The sequence below is a fragment of the Muntiacus reevesi genome, chromosome 6 (assembly GCF_963930625.1).
Source record: "Muntiacus reevesi chromosome 6, mMunRee1.1, whole genome shotgun sequence".
Classification (NCBI taxonomy): domain Eukaryota; kingdom Metazoa; phylum Chordata; class Mammalia; order Artiodactyla; family Cervidae; genus Muntiacus; species Muntiacus reevesi.
This window is the reverse complement of record NC_089254.1, coordinates 48,617,074-48,638,975: the sequence shown is the minus strand read 5'-3', so window position 1 is coordinate 48,638,975 and position 21,902 is coordinate 48,617,074. Positions and strand designations below refer to the sequence as shown.

Below are 21,902 nucleotides of genomic sequence, written 5' to 3'. Positions count from 1 at the left end.
CTGGGTTGTGAAGATCTTTTTTTGTAGAGCTCGTCTCTGTATTCCTGCCATCTTTCCTTAATATCTTCTGCTTCTGTTAGGTCCATAACTTTTTTGTCCTTTATTGAGCCCATCTTTGCATGAACTGTTCCCTTGGTATCTCTAATTTTCTTGAAGAGATCTCTAGTCTTTCCCATTGTATTGTTTTACTCTCTTTCTTTGCATTGATCGCTGAGGAAGGCTTTCTTATCTCTCCTTTCTATTCTTTGGAACTCTGCATTCAAATGGGTATATCTTTCCTTTTCTTCTCTGCCTATCACTTCTTTTCTCACTTCAGTCCAGTTGAGTTGCTTAGTCGTGTTTGACTGTTTGCGACCCCATGAACTGCAGCACAACAGGCCTCCCTGTCCATCACCTCCAGGAGCCCACCCAAAGTCATGTCCACTGAGTTGGTGATGCCATCCAACCATCTCATCCTCTGTCATCCCCTTCTTCTCCTGCCCTCAGTCTTTCCTAGCATCAGTGTCTTTTCCAATGAGTCAGCTCTTCACATCAGTCCTTCCAAAGTATTGGAGTTTCAGCTTCAACATCAGTCCTTCCAATGAACACCCAGGACTGATCTCCTTTAGGATGGACTGGTTGGACCTCCTTGCAGTCCAAGGGACTCTCAAGAGTCTTCTCCAACACCACAGTTCAAAAGCATCAATCCTTCTGCGCTCAGCTTTCTTTACAGTCCAACTCTCACATCCATACATGACTACTGGAAAAACCATAGCCTTGACTAGACAGACCTTTGTTAGCAAAGTAATGTCTCTGCTTTTTAAAATGCTGTCTAGGTTGGTCATAACTTTCCTTCCAAGGAGTAAGCGTCTTTTAATTTCATGGCTGCAGTCACCATCTGCAGTGATTTCAGAGCCCCCAAAAATAAAATCAGCCACTGTTTCCCCATCTATTTCCCATAAAGTGATGGGACCAGATGCCATGATCTTAGTTTTCTGAATGTTGAGCTTTAAGCCAACTTCACTCCCCTCTTTCACTTTCATCAAGAGGCTCTTCTAGTCACAGCTATTGGTAAGGCCTCCTCAGACAACCATTTTGCCTTTTTGTATTTCTTTTTCTTGGAGATGGTCTTGAATCCTGCCTCCTGTACAATGTCACTAACCTCCACCCATAGCTCTTCAGGCACTCTATTAGATCTAACCTCTTGAATCTATTTGTCACTTCCACTGTATAATTGTAAGGGATTTGATTTAGGTCATACCTGAATTGTCTAGTGGTTTTCCCTACTTTCTTCAATTTAAGTCTGAATTAGGCAATAAGGAGTTCATGATCTGAGCCACAGTCAGCTCCCAGTCTTGTTTTAGCTGACTGTATAGAACTTCTCCATCTTTGGCTGCAAATAATATAATCAGTCTGATTTTGGTGTTAACCATCTGGTGAGGTCCATGTGTAGAGTCTTCTCGTATTGTCGGAAGAGGGTGTTTGCTATGACTGGTGTGTTCTCTTGGCAAAACTGTATTAGCCTTTGCCCTGCTTCATTCTGTACTTCAAGGCCAAATTTACCTGTTATTACAGGTTATTATCTTGACTTCCAACTTTTGCATTCCAGTCCCTTATAGTGAAAAGGACATCTTTTGGGGGTGTTAGTTCTAGGAGGTCTTGTAGGTCTTCACAGAACTGCTCAACTTCAGCTTCTTCAGTATTACTGGTTGGGGCATAGACTTGGATTACTATGATTTTGAATGGCTTGCCTTGGAAACAAACAGAGATCATTCTGTCATTTTTGAGATTGCATCCAAGTACTGCATTTCAGACTCTTCTGTTGACTATGATGGCTACTCCATTTCTTCTAAGGGATTCTTGCCTACAAGAGTAGATATAATGGTCATTTGAGTTAAATTCACCCATTCCAGTCCATTTTAGAGAAGGATAAGGGGCTTATGGAAGCTTCCTGAATGGAGAGACTGACTGAGGGGGAGACTGGGTCTTGTTTTGATGGGTGGGGCCATGCTCAGTAAGTCTTTAATCCAGTTTTCTGTTGATGGGTGGGCCTGTGTTCCCTTCCTGTTATTTCAGTTCAGTTCAGTTCAGTCGATCAGTTGTGTCCGACTCTTTGCGACCCCATGACCTGCAGCACACCAGGCCTCCCTGCAGCACACCAAACTCCTAGAGTCTGCTCAAACTCATGCCCATCAAGGCGGTGATGCCATCCAGCCATCTCATTCTCTGTTGTCCCCTTCTCCTCCTGCCCCCAATCCCTCCCAGCCTCAGGGTCTTTTCTAGTGAATCAACTCTTCACATGAGGTAGCCAAAGTATTGGAGTTTCAGCTTCAGCATCAGTCCTTCCAATGAATACCCAGGACTGCTCTCCTTTAGGATGGATTGGTTGGATCTCCTTGCAGTCCAAGGGACTCTCAAGAGTCTTCTCCAACACCACAGTTCAAAAGCATCCATTTTTCGGTGCTCAGCTTTCTTCACAGTCCAACTCTCACATCCATACATGACCACTGGAAAAACCATAGCCTTGACCAGATGGACCTTTGTTAGCAAAGTAATGTCTTTGCTTTTTAATATGCTATCTAGGTTGGTCATAACTTTCCTTCCAAGGAGTAAGCGTCTTTTAATTTCATGGCTGCAGTCACCATCTGCAGTGATTTTGGAGCCCCAAAAAATAAAATCTGACACTGTTTCCACTGTTTCCCCCATCTATTTGCCATAAAGTGATGGGACCAGATGCCATGATCTTAGTTTACTGAATGTTGAACTTTAAGCCAACTTTTTCACTCTCCTCTTTCACTTTCATCAACAGGCTTTTTGGTTCCTCTTCACTTTCTGCCATAAGGGTGGTGTCATCTGCATATCTGAGGTTATTGGTATTTCTCCCAGCAGTCCTGATTCCAGCTTGTGCTTCTTCCAGCCCAGCTTTTCTCATGATGTACTCTGCATATAAGTTAAATAAACGGGGTGACAAAATACAGCCTTGACATACTCCTTTCCTATTTGGAACAGTCTGTTGTTCCATGTCCAGTTCTAACTGTTGCTTCCTGACCTGCATACAGGTTTCTCAAGAGGCAGGTCAGGCGGTCTGGTATTCCCATCTCCTTCAGAATTTTCCACAGTTTATGGTGATCCACACAGTCAAAGGCTTTGGCGTAGTCAATAAAGTAGAAATAGATGTTTTTCTGGAACTCTCTTGCTTCTTCCATGATCCAGTGGATGTTGGCAATTTGATCTCTGGTTCCTCTGCCTTTTCTAAAACCACCTGGGGCTAAACTATGGAGGCAGCCTTGTCTAACTCAATGAAACTAAGCCATGCCATGTGGGGCCACCTGATATGGACTGGTCACAGTGGAGAGGTCTGACAGAATGTGGTCCACTGGAGAAGGGAATGGCAGACCACTTCAGTATTCTTGCCTTGAGAACCCCATGAACAGTATGAAAAGGCAAAAAGATAGGACAGATGAAAGATGAGCTCCCCAGGTTGGTAGGTACCCAATATGCTACTAGAGATCAGTGGAGAAATAACTCCAGAAAGAATGAAGTGATGGAGCCAAAGCAAAAACAACACCCCGTTGTGGATGGGACTGGTGATAGAAGCAAAATTCAATGCTGTATAGAGCAATACTGCATAGGAATTTGGAATGTCAGGTTCATGAATCAAGGCAAATTGGAAGTGGTCAAACAGGAGATGACAAGAGTGAACATCGACATTCTAGGAATCAGCGAACTAAGATCTTCACGACCCAGATACTCACGATGGTATGATCACTCAACTAGAGCCAGACATCCTGCAATGTGAAGTCAAGTGGGCCTTAGGAAACATCACTACGAACAAAGCTAGTGGAGGTGATGGAATTCCAGTTGAGCTATTTCAAATCCTGAAGGATGATGCTGTGAATGTGCTGCACTCAATATGCCAGCAAATTTGGAAAACTCAGCAGCAGCTACAGGATTGGAGAAGTTCAGTTTTGTTTCAATCCCAAAGAAAGGCAATGCCAAACAATGCTCAAACCACTGCACAATTGCACTCATCTCACACGCTAGTAAAGTGATGCTCAAAATTCTGCAAGCTAGGCTTCAGCAATATGTGAACCGTGAACTTTCAGATGTTCAAGCATGTTTTTAAAAAGGCAGAGGAACCAGAGATCAAATTGCTAACATCTGCTGGATCATGGAAAAAGCAAGAGAGTTTTAGAAAAAATCTATTTTTGCTTTATTGACTATGCCAGAGCCTTCGACTGTGTGGATCACAGTAAACTGTGGAAAATTCTGAAACAGATGGGAATACCAGACCGCCTGGCCTGCCTCTTGAGAAACCTGTATGCAGGTCAGGAAGCAACAGTTAGAACTGGACATGGAACAACAGACTGGTTCCAAATAGGAAAAGGAGTACGTCAAGGCTGTATATTGACACCCTACTTATTTAACTTATATGCAGAGTACATCATGAGAAAAGCTGGGCTGGAAGAAGCACAAGCTGGAATCAAGATTGCTGGGAGAAATACCAATAACCTCAGATATGCAGATGACACCACCCTTATCGCAGAAAGTGAAGAGGAACTAAAAAGCCTGTTGATGAAAGTGAAAGAGGAGAGTGAAAAAGTTGGCTTAAAGTTCAACATTCAGTAAACTAAGATCATGGCATCTGGTCCCATCACTTTATGGGAAATAGATGGGGAGACAGTGGAAACAGTGTCAGACTTTATTTTTGGGGGCTCCAAAATCACTGCAGATGGTGACTGCAGCCATGAAATTAAAAGACACTTACTCCTTGGAAGGAAAGTTATGACCAACCTAGACAGTATATTAAAAAGCAGAGACATTACTTTGCTAACAAAGGTCCATCTGGTCAAGGCTATGGTTTTTCCAGTGGTCATGCATGGATGTGAGAGTTGGACTGTGAAGAAAGCTGAGTGCAGAAGGATTGATGCTTTTGAACTGTGGTGTTGGAGAAGACTCTTGAGAGTCCCTTGGACTGCAAGGAGATCCAACCAATCCATCCTAAAGGAGATCAGTCCTGGGTGTTCATTGGAAGGATTAATGTTGAAGCTGAAAGTCCAGTATTTTGGCCACCTGATGGGAAGAGCTGACTCATTGGAAAAGACACTGATGCTAGGAAAGATTGAGGGCAGGAGAAGAAGGGGATGACAGAGGATGAGATGGTTGGATGGCATCTCCGACTCAGTGGACATGACTTTGGGTGGGCTCCTGGAGTTGGCGATGGACAGGGAGGCCTGTTGTGCTGCAGGTCATGGGGTCGCAAAGAGTTGGACACGACTGAGTGACTGAACTGAACTGAACCTATGGCGGAGGTAACGAAGATAATGGCGACCTCCTTGTAAAGTTCCCATGCTCGCACTGCTGCACTCAGTGCCCCTGACCTGCAGCAGACCACCGCCCACCCACGCCTCCGCTGGCGACTCCTGGACACTCACAGCCAAGTCTGAATCAGTCTCTCATGGGGTCACTGCTCCTTTATCCTGGTCCTGGTGTGCACAAGGTTCTGTTTGTGACCTCTAAGAATCTGTTTCCCCATTCCTGTGTGAGTTCTGACAGCTATATGGTGGGGTTGATGGCGACCTCCTCCCAGAGGGCTTAAGCCATACGCGAGTCTGATGCACCCAGCTATACCCAAGTCTACCGCAGCCTGAGGCCCTGCCCCTGCGGCAGTCCGCTGCTGACCCGTCCCTCCGCAGGAGACACTCAAGCCCAGCTCTGTCCCAGTCTCTGTGGGGTTAGGGTCCTGGTCTGCAGAAGGCTTGTTTGAGCCCTCTGAGCGTCTCTGGCAGGTATGTCTGATTCTTAACACGATTTTGCCCCTCCTGTCAACTTGCTGGGACTTCTCCTTTGCCCTTGGACATGGGGTTTCTCCTTAAAGTCTCTCCAGCGTGGTACAGTTTTGCCTGTCGTAGCTATTAATAAATAGTTGCAAATACAGGGTGATCTCTAGAATACCCTTTCTGGACTCTCTCCATGGTATTGCTGTGGCCAGTATGTTTTTAAGTCAGACCTTGCTGACAGCATAGCACAGTTAACAAACATGTGCTCTGGGGGAAGCTCATATTTGTTCCAGGTGTGTCGTGTTGTCATATTTCTTAATTGTTCTATGCCTCACTTTCCCCATCTGTAAAACAGGGCTAGCAGTAGGTCCTATCTTATAGGGTTGGTCTGAGGATTAATGTGTGTATGTGATTAACACCAGTGTCTGGGTCTTAAATAAGCCCTCAGTAAATGTTAGCTAGTGGTAATTTTGATGATGATAATAATCATATAGGAAGGAAGGTATACTTATGACGTGTATGGAGCAAAGCTGTAGGTGGATAGGTAGAGTTACAACTATGACTGATAGGCTGGAACCATTACAATGATGTGCTGAAACCATTACTATTTAATAGTTTAGATTTTATCTTAAGATTTAAAATGTAATGGAGTCATATATGGAAATCCTGCTCATAGATTCAAAAATTCTCCTGGCTGAAGTAATAGAAGACCTGGCTTTGGGTGAAATTAGTTTGGATAGAATGTGGAGTGAAGGTTTGTTGACCACATAATCTTAGGAACAAAGTGCTTCAGTTGCTCAACTTCAGGGCCATCCTTGCTGGTACCCAGAGACGGGGCAGTGGCCATGGGCTCCTCAGGCTGCCTGTTTCCTTGGCTCTGTACTGGTCAGGTTTCAGGGATCCAGAGGATTATTTACAGCTGTAAATCTCATATTTTGAGAGATCATGGCTCTGTAATAAAAATAAGTGAGAAATTCTGAATACTGTGTCTTCAGTTAAAGGGCTAGAAGTATTTATTCTGGAAAAGATTAGGTTTAGAGGAGATAATGTAACCATCTTAATAGTTGAAAGGTCAACTTGAGAAATAATCAAATTCTGTGTAGTAAACTAAGAAGGAATTTTTAGATAAGGATGCATAGAGGGAATGGAGGGGCCGAAATGATGAAAGGCAAGGGAGAGAAGACAGCTTCAGGATCATAGATTTGGCTTTTTTTCCCCCTCCTTTTTTAAATTGAGGTATAAATTACATGCAGTAACATGCACAAGTCTTAAACATAGAGTTGGATGACTTTTCAGTTATGTATGAGTGAGTGAGTGAGTGAAGTTGCTCAGTCATGTCCGACTCTGTGACCCCATGGACTGTAACCTGCCAGGCTCCTCACTCCATGGGATTCTCCAGACAAGAATACTGGAGTGGGTAGCCATTTTCTTCTCCAGGGGATCTTCCTGACTCAGGGATCAAACCTGGGTCTCCCACTCTGCAGGCAGACTGTTTACCATCTGAGCCACCAGTTATGTATACACCTCTGTGATCACCACCCAGGATCGTAGAATTTTCCATCATCTCAGAAAATTGCCCCTCCAACCCAGATGTAACCGTTTTTCTGATTTATCTCACCATGTATTAGTTTTGCAAACTTCACACAACCTCTTTGAATTACTATCTACCAGTCATTTATCTGTCTTCTGACTAAATTCCATCTCCAGTTATATATCCAAGAAAAATGAGTTTTTTTTAATTAAGAAAAAACATACATAAGAATGATAACAACAACTTTCTATATAGTAATGAAAATCTGGAAAACAATCCAAATAGCCCTGAGCAAGAGAATAAACGTATTGTGGTATATTCACACAATGAAAAACTACTCAGCAGTAAAAAGGAATGATACTGATGTATGCTACATCCTTGCTACAACATGGATGAACCTCAGAAATATCATTTGGAATGAAAGAAGCCTGACACGAAAGTGCATACGCTATGATTCTAATTCTGTGGAGTTCAAGACTGTAGCTTTTAATTAAAGTCTTTCATGTCTGTCTGATTTTACATGCCTAAGATGCTTAGAGAAAGTTCTTCCCTTTTCATAAAAGGATCTATATGAAGTACAAGATAGCGAAGAAGTGGAAGGAAAATTAACGCCAGCAGTTCAGCTCTGCTTAAGTGAGAAACATCAACATTCCTTCTTTCTATGATGAGTAATGGAAATATGTGCTGTCTCATTATTTCCTTTCATGTCCTCCTTGGATTCTAATCCTTAAAGAGACTTCCTGGCAATAGTGGTAGCTACACACCACTTAGAAAGACAGAAAAGCACTGCATAGTTAGAGTCTCTTCATACAAATCGGACTTAGAATAATTTCGAGTGTCTTCCTCAAAATAAAATTTCTGAATAAATTATAAGAAGTATAGGAAAGCATCTTATTTGGTGTTATTCCCTGCTTTAAACTTCTGATACTACCATTTTCATTACTACTCTTAGTCACTCTGTTCCCCTTACCATTATATTCATTTCCCTGATTGCAAAAGCATAAAATGATAGTAGGCAGACAAATTTATGGAGATAAAGAGCAGATTAGTGGTCACTGGGGGACAGGTATGGGTGGGAAGGGTACAAATAAAGAGCCAGCATAAGAGAATTCCTTTGGGAAAGTTGTATGTTTTGATAGTAGTGGTGGTTACAGGAATCTAGCCTTGGGATGAAATTGCATAGAACCACAAACTCAGGAATGTATGTAAAAAATGGTGAAAACTGAATAAGATCTGTAATTGACTTAATAGTACTATACCAGTGTCAGTCTCTTGGTTTTTTATATCATTATACAGTTTTGTGAGTTGTTACCATTTGAGGGAAGCTGAGGGAAGCTTCACAGAACACTGTGTACTATATTCACAACTCCCTATGACACTATAATTATTTCAAAATAATAATTTTCAAAACTATTATAGGCAGCAACCAGCAAGTCTCAGTCTTTTATTTTCCCTACAAAATGAAAAAGGCAGTGCTTATGGGGCAAGCAGCCCATAGTAATTAGCTTTCTCCTAAAGGTAGTGTATATGGTTTTTCTTAAAAAGTGTGCCAAAACATGCAGTTCCTGCCTCTGATTTAGATGTTAGGCAGTTATTAGATCAAAATATGGCTAACAATTGCACACTGCAAAAGAATACACTAGCTTTTTAAAAGGCATGTAAATACATTTTCTAGATCTGCAGGGCTGACAGCACTTTCTGTGAGTTCTGCCTTTGTTTATGCTGTCTGCGTCTGGCTCTACCAATGTATTTGCCCATGAACTTGCTTCAGGCAGTTAGTGAAAAGAATCCTTCTATTTAGCATCATCATTATCTTTTAAAAATTCACTTATTACATGTACTTCGCAGGAAGCTTTGTAAATGCAGATAAGCAGTAGAAAATTGTCTATAATCCGAGCACCCAGAAATAAAGCTTAATATTTCATATGTATAATTCCAGGCTTTTTATCTCTCTGTATATAAATGCTTTTCTTAAAATATGTGAAAGCATAATTTTTGTAAACTTGTTTTACTTATTGATGTGTACACAATAATGCAAAACTTTCCCAGCTCATTAAATACTTAACTACCGTACAACTTAATGACTGCCCAGAACTGCATTCTTGTGGATGGTGTATCACCTTAGCCTTTCTCCTATGATTGGACATTTAGGCTGTTTGCAGTTTTATACCATTAGAAACAACGTCGTGATCAACATCCTTAAGGTTAAATCTTCATGCACAATCATAACAACGTTCCTTAAGATAAAATCTTAGATGTAGAATTGCTGGGTAGGTAAAATGTTAAAGCATTTGATTTATATTGTCAGAAATAAATGTCATTTACAAAAATATGTTGTAAAAGAAAGCCTTGTTTGAACAAGATGCTTTATCTGAAGGGATGTTTAGGATCAGTTTCTTTATAATGTTCATCCCTCCTTAGAGACAGATTGCCATTACCAAATAGATGTCTTGCTTTGACAGAATTAAAAGAAAAGTATTGAAACTATGTAAGTAAGTTATGTAAGAATTGTTTGCTGCAGTGAATTGTTTAACAGTGAAAGCAAATAGTATACTAAAGAGAGAACAAATGAAATAAACTTGCCACTAGTGGAAAATTGTGGTATTTATATTTTTCCTTCTCCCATTTGATACTGACTAAAATATATTTTTCTTCATTAAGTATTATGATCATGCACATATACTACAAACATCTTCACATACAATGAAAGAATAAGGGTAAACATTTTTTAAATGGGGAAAATATACCATGGTAGTTATAATGTTGCAGAGTTGTGAATGTCTTGTCTATAGGAGTGAAAGGGTTAAAGATTGCCTTTGATTAGATATCTCTAACACTCTGCTGGAACACCTCAGCTATATATGTTTCTGCATTTCCAACTAGGTAAATGTGTTCCTTTGCTTCAAAACAACCTGATCCTTCCCCCTGAGAAGCTAAATCCTTAGCAACAGGTTTTCTTTAGTTTTTAAAGTGAGGCTCCCTCTTGTGCTGCCACCCTCAAATAATTTTGACCATTATTTTCAGTTTAAGCTCCTTTCTAGTACTAATCCTTTATTCCCATTTCATAGAAAGGTGCTAGATTGACACAGAAGGAACACAGATCACTCTAGGAAGGGTGAAAACAGGGCTAGTGTGAGTGCTAAGTCGCTTCAGTTGTGTCCAACTCTTTGTGACCCTATGGAATGTAGCCTGCCAGGTTCCTCTGTCCATGGGATTCTTCAGGCAAGAATACTGGAGTGGATTTCCATGCCCTCCTCTAGGGGATATTCCCAACTGACCCAGGGATTGAGCCCACTTCTCTTATGTCTTGTGCATTAGCAGGAGGGTTCTTCATGAAGGAAGCTATAGGGCTTCCCTCATAGGTCAGTTGGTAAAGAATCTACCTGCAATGCAGGAGACGCTGGTTCGATTCCTGGGTCTGGCTACCCACTCCGGTATTCTTGGGCTTCCCTTGTGGCTCAGCTGGTAAAGAATCCACCTGCAATGCAGGAGACCTGGGTTCAATCCCTGGATTGAAAGGAATCCGCCTGCAATGAGGGAGACCTGGGTTCGATCCCTGGGTTAGGAAGATTCCCTGGAGACGGGAAAGGCTACCCACTCCAGTATTCTGGCCTGGAGAATTCCATGGACTATACAGTCCGTGAGGTCACATAGAGTCGTCTAGACACAACTGAGCGACTTTCACTTCACTCTTTACCACTAGCGCCACCTGGGAAGCCTAAAAACTGGGCTTGGATAAAGTTTAAGTGAAAGGTCTAAACTTAAAAAAAGAAAAAAAAGGTTTAAACTTTTAAGTAGAATGTGTATTATCTGCAATTTTTTTTATTATCTTCTAATAACAATCAATAAGTGGACCCTAGCAAACAAGACAATTGATTCCTGGACTGATTTCCCATACTGTTGTTGCTCAGTTGCTAAGTCCTGTCTGACTTTTTGCGACCCCAGGGACTGTGGCACACTAGGATCCTTTGTCCTTCACTACTGGGAAGTGGTTAAACGATTAGATATTGGAAAAGCAACAAGACAAATCCATGAGTGTCTGACCTTTCTTTTTTTCTTAGTCACAGGCACATTTTATACTGTGCTTACGGTGCTGAAGTTTTGTTTGAATATAACTTATGAGGTCAGAATTTCACAGACATCTGACCCTTTTGATTCTGTATTGGTATTTTCTCTGATTATTTGTATTTTATCAACATCATTGAAATTTCCTTGAAAGAGAAATTCTTCATGCTGGAGTTGGTGGTAAATATTGGTTATTGAATGAGAGATTGTTTTTCTTTTATGAAATTATTTTCTCCTGCTGCTGTCTTTTGTTTAGTTATGGACTTTCCTTTTCATTCCTACTTTAATGTCATTCTTCTAAAGTTGAAAACAGCCCTACAAGAAACTTGAAGAGAATTCCAAGTGTTAAGAATTCTTCTAACCTAGAGTGAATTTTGTAGCACCTTAGAATGGCATGTTTTTACCTGGTATGAATTAAGAAAGTATTTCTATGTCATAGTATAAATTACTATGAGTGTTTAAGAAATACAGTTCTGATACAAAATAAGATCATAATTTAAGTACAAATCTGCCCCCCATCAAGGGACCACCCTCTTTGAGTTTAGCTACTCTTAGTTGCTCTCTGTGCTTTTTTCCCTGTAAATTGAATCTGGGACCCATCCTCACCCCTCCATCTGAAATTATCTATACCAACCAAAAGGACCTGTTTTTCTGGGCAACAGATTAGGCTTCATAATTTGAAACGGGCTTTGTCATGGGTTTTTAATGAACAAAAATTGCATAGTTTTATAAAAATTTTGTATGTATATATAAATGTACATAGCTTTATAAAGATTTTTCTTCTCACAGTTAACAAAAAAACTGAATATAAATTTCTTGAAGCTTAATGCAAAGGAAATCTGGTTTAAATTTAAACCAGATTTAAATTTAAAAAAATAGTTTTTAAAATAAATTGATTTATCACTAAAATACTTATTTTTTTTAAAAATCCAGGTAATATTTTTTTCTTCACTTCATTATTTCATATACCTTTTGGGAAATTTTATAAGTAACAAAGAGGTCCTATTTGCCTTTCTTGATATCAAGGCTATTCATGTAATATTTATTTTATGTGTTTATAGCTATTCTCTGCTTAACCTCAACATATGAAAATATACATTTTAAAACAGAAGATGATTGCCAAACAGTGTGGTGGGCTTTAAACATGAATTACTTACAGAGAAATGAATTACCTTGTTTGTCACGTACCACCCAGATACATAAGAAACAGCTGTGTACTGCATACATTGATTGATCTATTCTTAACTTATGCTCTATTAGGCTTATATGATTAAAATACTGGTGTATTTTAAATTATTGCTGTTTGTTTCTACAAACATATAACGGCTCCTACTTTTCTTTTCTCTCTGACAGATATAAGCTTACCAAAGTCGGCAACAATATGCTACACAGCTGCCTTGCTCAAAGCAAGAGCTGTTTCTGACAAGTAAGTGGATAGTGACCTGGTGGTACTAGGTGTTGGTCTGGACCAAAGGAGACGTGTTGTGTCTGAGGGTTTCTCTGGAAGTTTTCCTTAGTCTATGAGACCCCTGCTTATGAGCATGCATTTTCCAAAACCTGCTGATCTTTCCTTTCACTACTAGAAGGAGGGAATGCATATCCCCAGGACTTGTAATGGTGAATAGGTCCCTAAAGAGGGATTTGTATGAAATTCCATGCCTCTGAGGTGACTTTTTTCCTTTTTTTTTCTTTTTTTGCCAGACCACAGATACCAAAAGGCCTGCTTGAGACTTACACAAAAATGCCTTCTTTGATTCATTTTTTTTTTTTTTTTTTTGCATATTCCTCTTCCTCCAGCAGTCCAGGATGGGGTAGTGGTCATAACAGATGTAATACAGTAAAAGGGGATGGTCATCCCCCATTCTTTATCTCAGCAGTTCCAAACTGACTCCCCACCCAGGGTTCGTTTACCTTGAGTCACCATCTCAGTGGGACCTTGGCCGTTTTTATTCAGGCAGGTGACATGGCATAGAGAATTTCCATAAACCAGGTGACTGGCAGGTGAAAGAACAGATGGCTTAACTGGTTTTGAGTTCATAAACGCTTACATGTCCCAATCCACTCCCTCTGGAGCATTGAAAAGCAGATACCAGGAAAAGAACACAGCCTCTGCTGTGTCAGACAGGTTTGCTGTTCAGTGTGTGTGCACTTCAAGACCGAAGTAATTTTCTTTCATTCTTTTTTATCCTGTAGATCGCCAGTACCTACTGCAACATCTTTTCTCCCTACACAGCGACTCCAGCTTGGGAGGGCAGGGCCAGGGTTGTCACAGCTTCCCCTGTGGTGTCTGCCTGCCAAGCACAGCTCTGGAGTTAGCCCTGGGTGTGAGGTGAGAAAGAGATTGCATGGTCTGGTTTTTTTCATTCACTCGGGCAGGTGTCTTGCCCGCAGTTTGGGCATGCACACGCCCCCTGCCGGAATGGCCCCCAGCAGGCTCGCCTGCTGCTGAAGCTGCAAGACTTAACCCTCCATCGCAGCACTGACATGGGGTTGGGAGCCTCCTTTAAAATTCTCCCCAGTTCTGTTTTTAACCAAGTGCGCTCTTCTGTAACCTAGTTTTCTCTTTTTCCTACACTGTCCACCCTTGTCAGTCCTCCCCCCTCCCCTGACCTAAGCAGGTACCTCCTAGAAAACTTAGATTAGCTATTTAGACAGAGAGACTTGACAGCTGAATTGAATTCCTTTCGCGATTAGACACAAGCACGCTTTCTGCTTCTGCTGGGGTTTTTGTTGGCCTCTGTCTGAAGGGTCTCTCAGAGGTCTGATGCAGTGGAGGTTTGGAGAGCTCATGCCTTTGGCTCGCTGTGGTTTTTCTGGGCCCTTGATGTGTGGATGCCTTTCCGGGTTAATGCCCAAGCAGTGGTCCCAACTGGATGGTGTTTGTCTTTCTGCTTTTCAGATTCTCTCCTGAGGCTGCTTCTCGGCGGGGGCTGAGCACAGCAGAGATGAATGCGGTAGAGGCCATTCATAGAGCTGTGGAATTCAATCCTCACGTGCCAAAAGTGAGTCGGTGGAATCCCCGTAGGAGCTCGTTATGAGAGCAGAGAGTATGTGGTGACCACAATGTCATGTCTTAAATACACCCAGTTCTAAAAAGACTGAATTGCAACCAATGAATTTTGGTTGAGGCCCTGCATAGGCTATGCTTATTGGCCTCATTTTTAGGCAAAAGCTACATTCAAGAGGCTTTGGGGCCCATTCTCGGGCTTCTTATAGTAAAGGTAAATTGATAGATCTAGCTTAGGCAAGCCAGGTCAGGAAGCCTAAAATTGGCAAAATATGGAGATATCCCCAAGGATGTGCATTTGATAGGAATTGCACATCATCAGTTATGGTCTTACTTAGAACGAACTCAAGAAATGAACCTTGCTGTGAATAGCAGTGATAAAAAAAAGTGACTAATATGAAATTCTGTGTCTCCATAAGTGAAGTGAAATAAAAGTCATGCAGTTGTGTCTGACTCTTTGCGACCCCATGGACTATGCAGTCCATGGAATTCTCCAGGCCAGAATATTGGAGTGATAGCTTTTCCCTTCTCCAGGGGATCTTCCCAACCCAGGGTTCAAACCCAGGTCTCCTGCAGTGCAGGCAGATTCTCTACCAGCTGAGCACAAGGGAAGCCCAGGAGTACTGGAGTGGGTAGCCTAGCCCTTCTCAAAGCAGATCTTTCCCACCCAGGAATCAAACCAGGGTCTCTTGCATTGCAGGCAGAGTCTTTACCAACTGAGCTATCAGGAAAGCCCATGAGTAAATGATAATTAATCAGTATTGGCCAGCAAATAATGAGGAAAACCTCACAGTATGGAGTAGTTTTCTCGTGACTGCTATTTTAATAGGAAATATTTGTATTATTAATCACAAGAGTGATCAATTTATAAATATGCAGTATTTCCCATGTATTTTTTGTCAATTTGATTTTAAGGGAGACAAATCATGGCAGAGGATATTTCTATAATCTTTTATTCAGAAGGAGAGTGTGTGTTCATGAATTACCTGTATTTGAGTACCCGCTCCATGATAGGTTTATTGCTGAGGGCCATTTTCTGTTTCTGGATATTATAAAGCACATTTTGATCTCTAGGAAACCTCCTGTAGTTCACATTAGGTACAACAAGACAGTTTTCTTGACAGAATGTGTAATGAAAATTTATGTTGGTGAAAAATGACAAAATAAGGCTGTTTTCTTGTTTTGTTGCAGTACTGTAGCAAAAGGGTGGGTTTGGGGTGTGTGTATGTGTGCCTGTGTGATGACTTCTGGAGTTACCTGCTTTAATTTACTTTGTTGATCTCCAGAATGACAGAGATAGGTGATCTCTATTATTCTTAAAGTTTTACTCAGATCATGGTCATCTTTTCACAAAACAGGAAATTGAAGAGGGGTGCACAGTGCCACATTTGCAAAAGGATATATTTATCCACTGTAGTTTCAGTAGATAATGAGCAGCATAGTATTTGTAGACTTAGGTATTGTATATAGGGTGGTATAAAATATGTATCTATTTAATATCTTTTCAGATAAGTTAAAAATGTATTATCAAGTTTAATTAAAATGTAAAACTAATCATGAAAGTATTATTCTGAATTACAGTAAACTTAGGTCATCGGTTAATATTTATTGAATGCCATTCTCTAACTACATAGCTATTTTATAAGCACACATAAGTCTCTTTTACAAACAGTATTGGGCAATTGAGTCCTAGATTCTGAGACAAAAACTTGGGTTCCAGTTCTGGCTCTGTCATTCACTAGCTGTGGGATCTTGAGTTTAGCATCTCTGAACTCAAAGTTTTCCCTTGTCTTCCAAGTGAAGATAAAAATATCAGCCTCTCCTAAAAAAAAAAAAATATATATATATATATATATATATATATATATATATATATATATATATACATATATAAGCCTCTCCTACGTTCTGTGATAAAGATCAAGTGAGATAATATATTTGAAGTTCTTTGAAAATACTTGAGTGTACCAAATGTTTGTAAATCATTAAAATTATTGACATTTGGCTTATTGGCAACTCTTCAAGTATGGGACCCGAATCTTAACTTTTTCGGTTATACCAGCCTAAGCCTTATCATCCTGAGACACAGGCTAGAAAACTGCAGCAATCCTTGGAACAATGCTTGTTGGTTAGACATAACTGAAGCTGTCATTTAATTCTAGATAATGGTCTTAAATGGTTGAGCCTCCAGAAGAGTAGTAAGAGCCCTAAGAAATGGTTTACAGCTGCCATGGAAGAATTTGACTCAGTCAACTAGTATTCTAGTTTCAAAATAGAAGTCTTATAAAAGTGAAAATAGAACAAGTTGAGAATATTTGATTTCACTCTAGCTTCCAGTCATTAAATCAGTAGGGCATGGGAATAAAGTGCTTATCCACCACTTTGCTTTGTTGATGATTGTGCTGAGGAGAAAACTTGTTTCCAGATCCTCCTCATTATTGATGTTTCTATGGGGAAAAAGCCCCATGAATCACTGACCTCATGTGCAGTGAAGTTGCTCAGTCGTGTCCGACTCTTTGCGACCCAATGGACTGTAGCCTACTGGGCTCCTCCATCCATGGGATTTCCCAGGCAAGAGTACTGGAGTGGGTTGCCATTTCCTATGTGCACAGTTAATCACAAATCTCTGGTACATGTGTACTTATGCAGACTGCTAGTAATATCTTTTATACATGTTCTGCTTGTTGGGACTGCTTCCTAATACTTTAGTAGACATGCACACACAAATGTGCATGTGTGCACACATGCATGTGTGTGTGTGTGTGGGTGCCTTTTCAGGCAGAGAATAGCCTTAATTCTAATGAGACATCAATGGAGGATGTAAACACTTAAGATTCTTTTAGTAAGAAGGGACTTTAAATGTCATGTGGGACACCTCCCAGATTTTAAGCTTAAATCTTTCATGATACTCTGAAAGTTATGTTTATTATTGGTGTCTGTTAATGTTTGCTATGTGGCAAGCACAGTGCTAACTGAACCACATATACCATCTCATTTATTTTTCGTAATGACACTGTGATACTTTTATCCCTGCTACATAGAAGAGGGCACTACAGGTTTGGAGAGGTTAAGTAATCTGCTGTTGGTTATACCACAAGTAAATGACAGAGCCTGAACGGATTCTAGGTTATCCAGCTCTTAAACATCTCCCTCCACTGTGTGCCAGATCCCACCAGATGGCAGACCAGCCTAGGCACAAACCTTCAAATGATGGCAGCCACATCCCTCCCCTAGGCACTCAATTCCTGTGGACAATCCAGATTTCTTCAGGGTCTTACTTACTTCCATAGTTTCTTTTGCTCTTTCACAAGAAGTTTTCAGTGGCCTACCCCTGGAATTTTCAGTATATAAATGCTGTTTTACCCAATTATAGCCTACTTGGAAAGAGAAAAAATACCAACTGTGAATTGTCTTCCATAGATTTCTGGTTTAGTTCCAACCCCAGTAAGAATAGTTAATATTTCAACTTCCAGTGATAAATATTAGTTATTTACTCCAGGAGGGTTATCCCTAGGAACTCTCTTCGCCTGCAAACATGAAGAATAGAGAGTAATGCTCCTAACTACACCACAGGACTGAGAAATAAATAACAATAGTACAAAGTTGTGGATTTCTGTTCTGAAGGGGAGCCTCAAAGTTGTTTGATTCCAAACATGATTTCTAAAGCTTTAGATTGCAGCAGAGTATAAGGAGGAAGCACCCCATAGACTCATACTGCCATCAAATTGTGTTACTCCCTTCCCGAGGAAGTGCAGCTGTGTCTCCAGCCCTACAGAAGGTGTCAACTCCTTGGATAGTTCTTCAGGACCGCTTATGATCTAATCCAACTTGTCTTCATTTTTTCCAGTTCCTTCCAATAGGCCATCCTCCTCATCCTTCACCCCCACCGTTATAAGTCACCACTGGGAAGTGTATATCTCCCCATCCCAGAACCATTCTTCCTCTCTGGTCTCTCACTACAGCACACTGATCATGTGCCTACTGGTCACCTCTTTTGAGTTTGATGAGGGGTCTTAGGATCTTAATCATGCTGGTGATTTTCAAGACCTGGGTACACAGTTCAAAAAGACAAAGCTTTAAGTCATTAGAGGAGTTTCCCATTCAATGTGCTTAAAATAGGGGTTTTGAATTTAAAGAGTTTCTCTGTGTTTTAAAGAAAATTTCATTCACGTTGTTGTTATTCTGTCTCTCAGTTGTGTCCGACTCTGCAACCCCATGGACCGCAACACGCCAGGCTTCACTGTCCTTCACCATGTGATGCTGGACCTGTGAAGGGCCAGCTACATTGTATTGCTATCTATTGTTTAATGGATTTTTAGCTTCAGTTTTTTTCTTCTGCTTTCCCTACAGATGTACTTTCCCACCTGCCCTGTTCTTGCTCAGCCTGACAAGGAGGGGTACATTTCTATCAGTGATCCATTACTTTACACAGATCTAAGTTAATGAGTGCTTATGTGCTCTTAGTATGCCAGACCTCCATCTCAAGGCTCTCCCTGGGAAGAGACACATTTTTGGTTTGGAGCATGTTGCATTCACTCCTTCAGGGTGCTAAAGATAAATTTCACTTTGACAAGTGTCCAAAAAATGACTAAATTATTGGTTTAGTCAAGCTGCATTAGGTATGGTTTTTCCCTCCATAGTTGTATTATAATTTTTTAAATATATATTTGAGAAAAGAGTAAAGAAATCATTCATAATCCCTTCATATCTAGTCACGGTGGTGCTGGTTTAGTCACTAAGTCATGTTTGACTCTTGCGACCCCATGGACTGTAGCTCATCAGGCTTTTCTCTGTCCATGGGATTCTCCAGGCAAGAATACTAAAGTGGGTTGACATTTCTTTCTCCAGGGGATCTTCCCAACCCAAGGTTCGAACCCAGATCTCCTGCATTGTAGGTAGATTCTTTACCAACTGAGCCACCAGGGAAGCCCCCATATCTAGAAGGAGTAAATACATCCCTAATTCCCAATCATATACTCCAACTGAACAGTCCCATGTTAATTTTCAAAAATATGAATATTCTGTGTGATTGTGATTCCTAAGTATTAAAAAAATTTCATAGAAAAAAGGCAGGAAGAAAACAGTCTTAAATAAAATCTTATGGTTGGGAATCAGGGTATGTTTACTCCTTCTTGGGGAGGATCATCAGATTTTCAGAGTTCTTTGACCTTAAAATGGTTATCCTCTAGCTTCACAGTAAAGTCCAAGTCTTTAGCCACATGCTTTCAAAAATTTAAAAATATTTTCTGGATTATTTACTTCCTTTTTCATTATAAAAAGTATATAACATAAAATTTACCCTCTTAACAAAATTTTAAGTGTAAGCATAATGTTGTTAACTATAAGCCCATTGTAGTACTGCAGATCTCTAGAATCTTTTCTTCTTCGTGACTGAAACTTTATGCCAACTGAACAGCAACTCAGCATTTCTCCTTCCTCCCAGGTCCTGGTAACAGTCATTCTACTTTCTGCTTCTATGCATTTTACTACTTTAGCTGCCTCATGCAGGTAGAATCATGTATTATCTGTCCTTCTGTGACTAGTTTTTGTCACTTTGCATGATGTCCTCCAAGTTCATCCATTTTGTTGCACAAGGCAGAATTTCCTACCTTTTTAAGACTGAACAATATTCCAGTATGGTGTGTATGTGTGTTTATATGTACACATGACATTTTCTTTCTTTATGCATTCATTGATGGAAAATTAGATTGTTTCCACTTCTTTACTACTGTGAATAATGCTGCAGTGAACATGGGAGTGCAAATCTCTTCAACTCTGTTTTCAGTTCTTTTAGATGAATCCCCAGAAGTGTGGCTGTTGGATCATATTTTTTAGTTTCTGAGGGGTCTTCATATTGGCTGTCCCATTTTGCATCCCTCCCCAGCTGTGTGCAGGAATTCTAGTTTCTTCACTTCCTTGCTAACACTTGTCATATTCAATTTTTTGATAGTGGCCAATGTAATATGTGTGAGGTGGTATCTCATTGCAGCTTTGATTTGCATTTTCCTGATGGTCTATGATGTTACCTTTTCATGTACCTGTTGATCATTGTATGCCTTCTTTGAAGAAATGGCTATTCAAGTGCTTTGCCGACTCTTAAATCAGGTCATTTTCACTGAGTTGGGGTTCCATTATTTATTCGGATATTAACTTCTTTTCAGATATGGTTTACAAATATTTTCTCCCATTTCATAGGTTGCCTCTTGTGCTGTTTCCTTAGCTATGCAGGAGCTTTTCATTTTAATGTAGTCCCACTTGTCTACTTTGCTTGTGTTGCCGGTGCTTTTGGTATCATATCCAAGCCATCATTGACAAGACTTAGTGTTAGGAAGTTTTTCCTGTGTGTTTAAGTCTTAATGCCTTTTTAGTTGATTTTTGCCTATGGTGTAAAATATAGGTGCAGTTTTATTCTTTCGCACGTGGATATCCAGGCTTTCCAGCGCCATTTGTTGAAGAGAATCATTTGTTTTTTGTGTTCTCTAATTGTAGCCATCAGTTTGAGGTCATCTCAACTAGTGAACGTCTTTGGGCATAAAGAATTTTTTGGTCTTTAAGATTATTAAATTTATCTTAGGATAAATTTACATAATAAGAATGACTGAATAACACACAGAAGCATTCAGGGTTCTTGATATTTTTTGCTGAATTGCTTACCAAAAAAAATTATAGCAGTTTACACTCGCATCAACTGGTGACTCTTACTTTTCCATTTTATCACACTCTCACCAGCATGGAGCAGTTTGTCTAAAACAAACAAACAAAAAAAATAGAAGGAATATAGAAGTTATGATTTTTATTAAGTACAGACATGTAATTCTGTTCTTTTATTTTGTATTTCTTTGCCACTGCTAGTAACGTGGAACATCATCAGCCATGTATGTTTCTTGTCTGAATTGTCAGGCCCAGTATGTAAAGTTCCTGTTATTACTGAGAAAACGTTAATTACAATGATGATGCAAGGGGTATGAACATAAGTAGGCAGAGTCATCAAATATTATTGGAGGAGTTCAAAAGTGTTTGAAACAAGAGCTCCCACTTCCTGTCCACAAGACCAGAGGGAAGTATGGGAAGGAAGAGTTAATTAGCTCCCCGCCAGGTTTCTTTTTGATAAAATGGGGATAAGAATAAACGCTTCATAAGGCTGATGAAAAGTAAGTGGAATTACACTGAGTAACTTGTTCAGAACATAGTAGGTGTGCAGTATATGCTGGCCCTTTCCCTTGTACCTTCAGCTGTTTCTGCACTTGCATGCTGGGCACAAGTACAGGCTGCTTAGAAACACACTTTAATGATACTTCTTAGACTGCCATAGTCTGAAGAAGTATAGCCAGAGAGAGGAACAGTGGCACTACAGTGCCCCGACCTGGAGTGCCCACAGGTTCTCCTCAGCCTCCAGACCTGGAAGAGGCTCTAGCACGTTCCGGCTGCAGCTGTTGTCTTCATGAATTTCAAGTTTGTAACTGCTGGCTAAGTCCTTCACTTGTGACTGATTAAGAGTTACCCATTTCCATTCTAGCACAGTCATTCCTACTTGCCACCA

The 21,902-nt window shown here is 40.4% G+C and overlaps 1 protein-coding gene across 6 annotated transcripts in view; it reads left to right on the top strand.

Annotated features, from left to right (window-relative positions):
- Window positions 1-21,902, top strand: part of ST7 (suppression of tumorigenicity 7) — a 252,485-nt gene that overhangs the window by 197,894 nt on the left and 32,689 nt on the right. For all 6 annotated transcript variants that reach the window (XM_065939229.1, XM_065939231.1, XM_065939228.1 and 3 more), the window contains 2 exons: window positions 12,709-12,781; window positions 14,255-14,357. In XM_065939229.1, coding sequence (XP_065795301.1) covers window positions 12,709-12,781; window positions 14,255-14,357 — 176 coding nt within the window. The remainder of the gene's footprint in view (window positions 1-12,708; window positions 12,782-14,254; window positions 14,358-21,902) is intronic.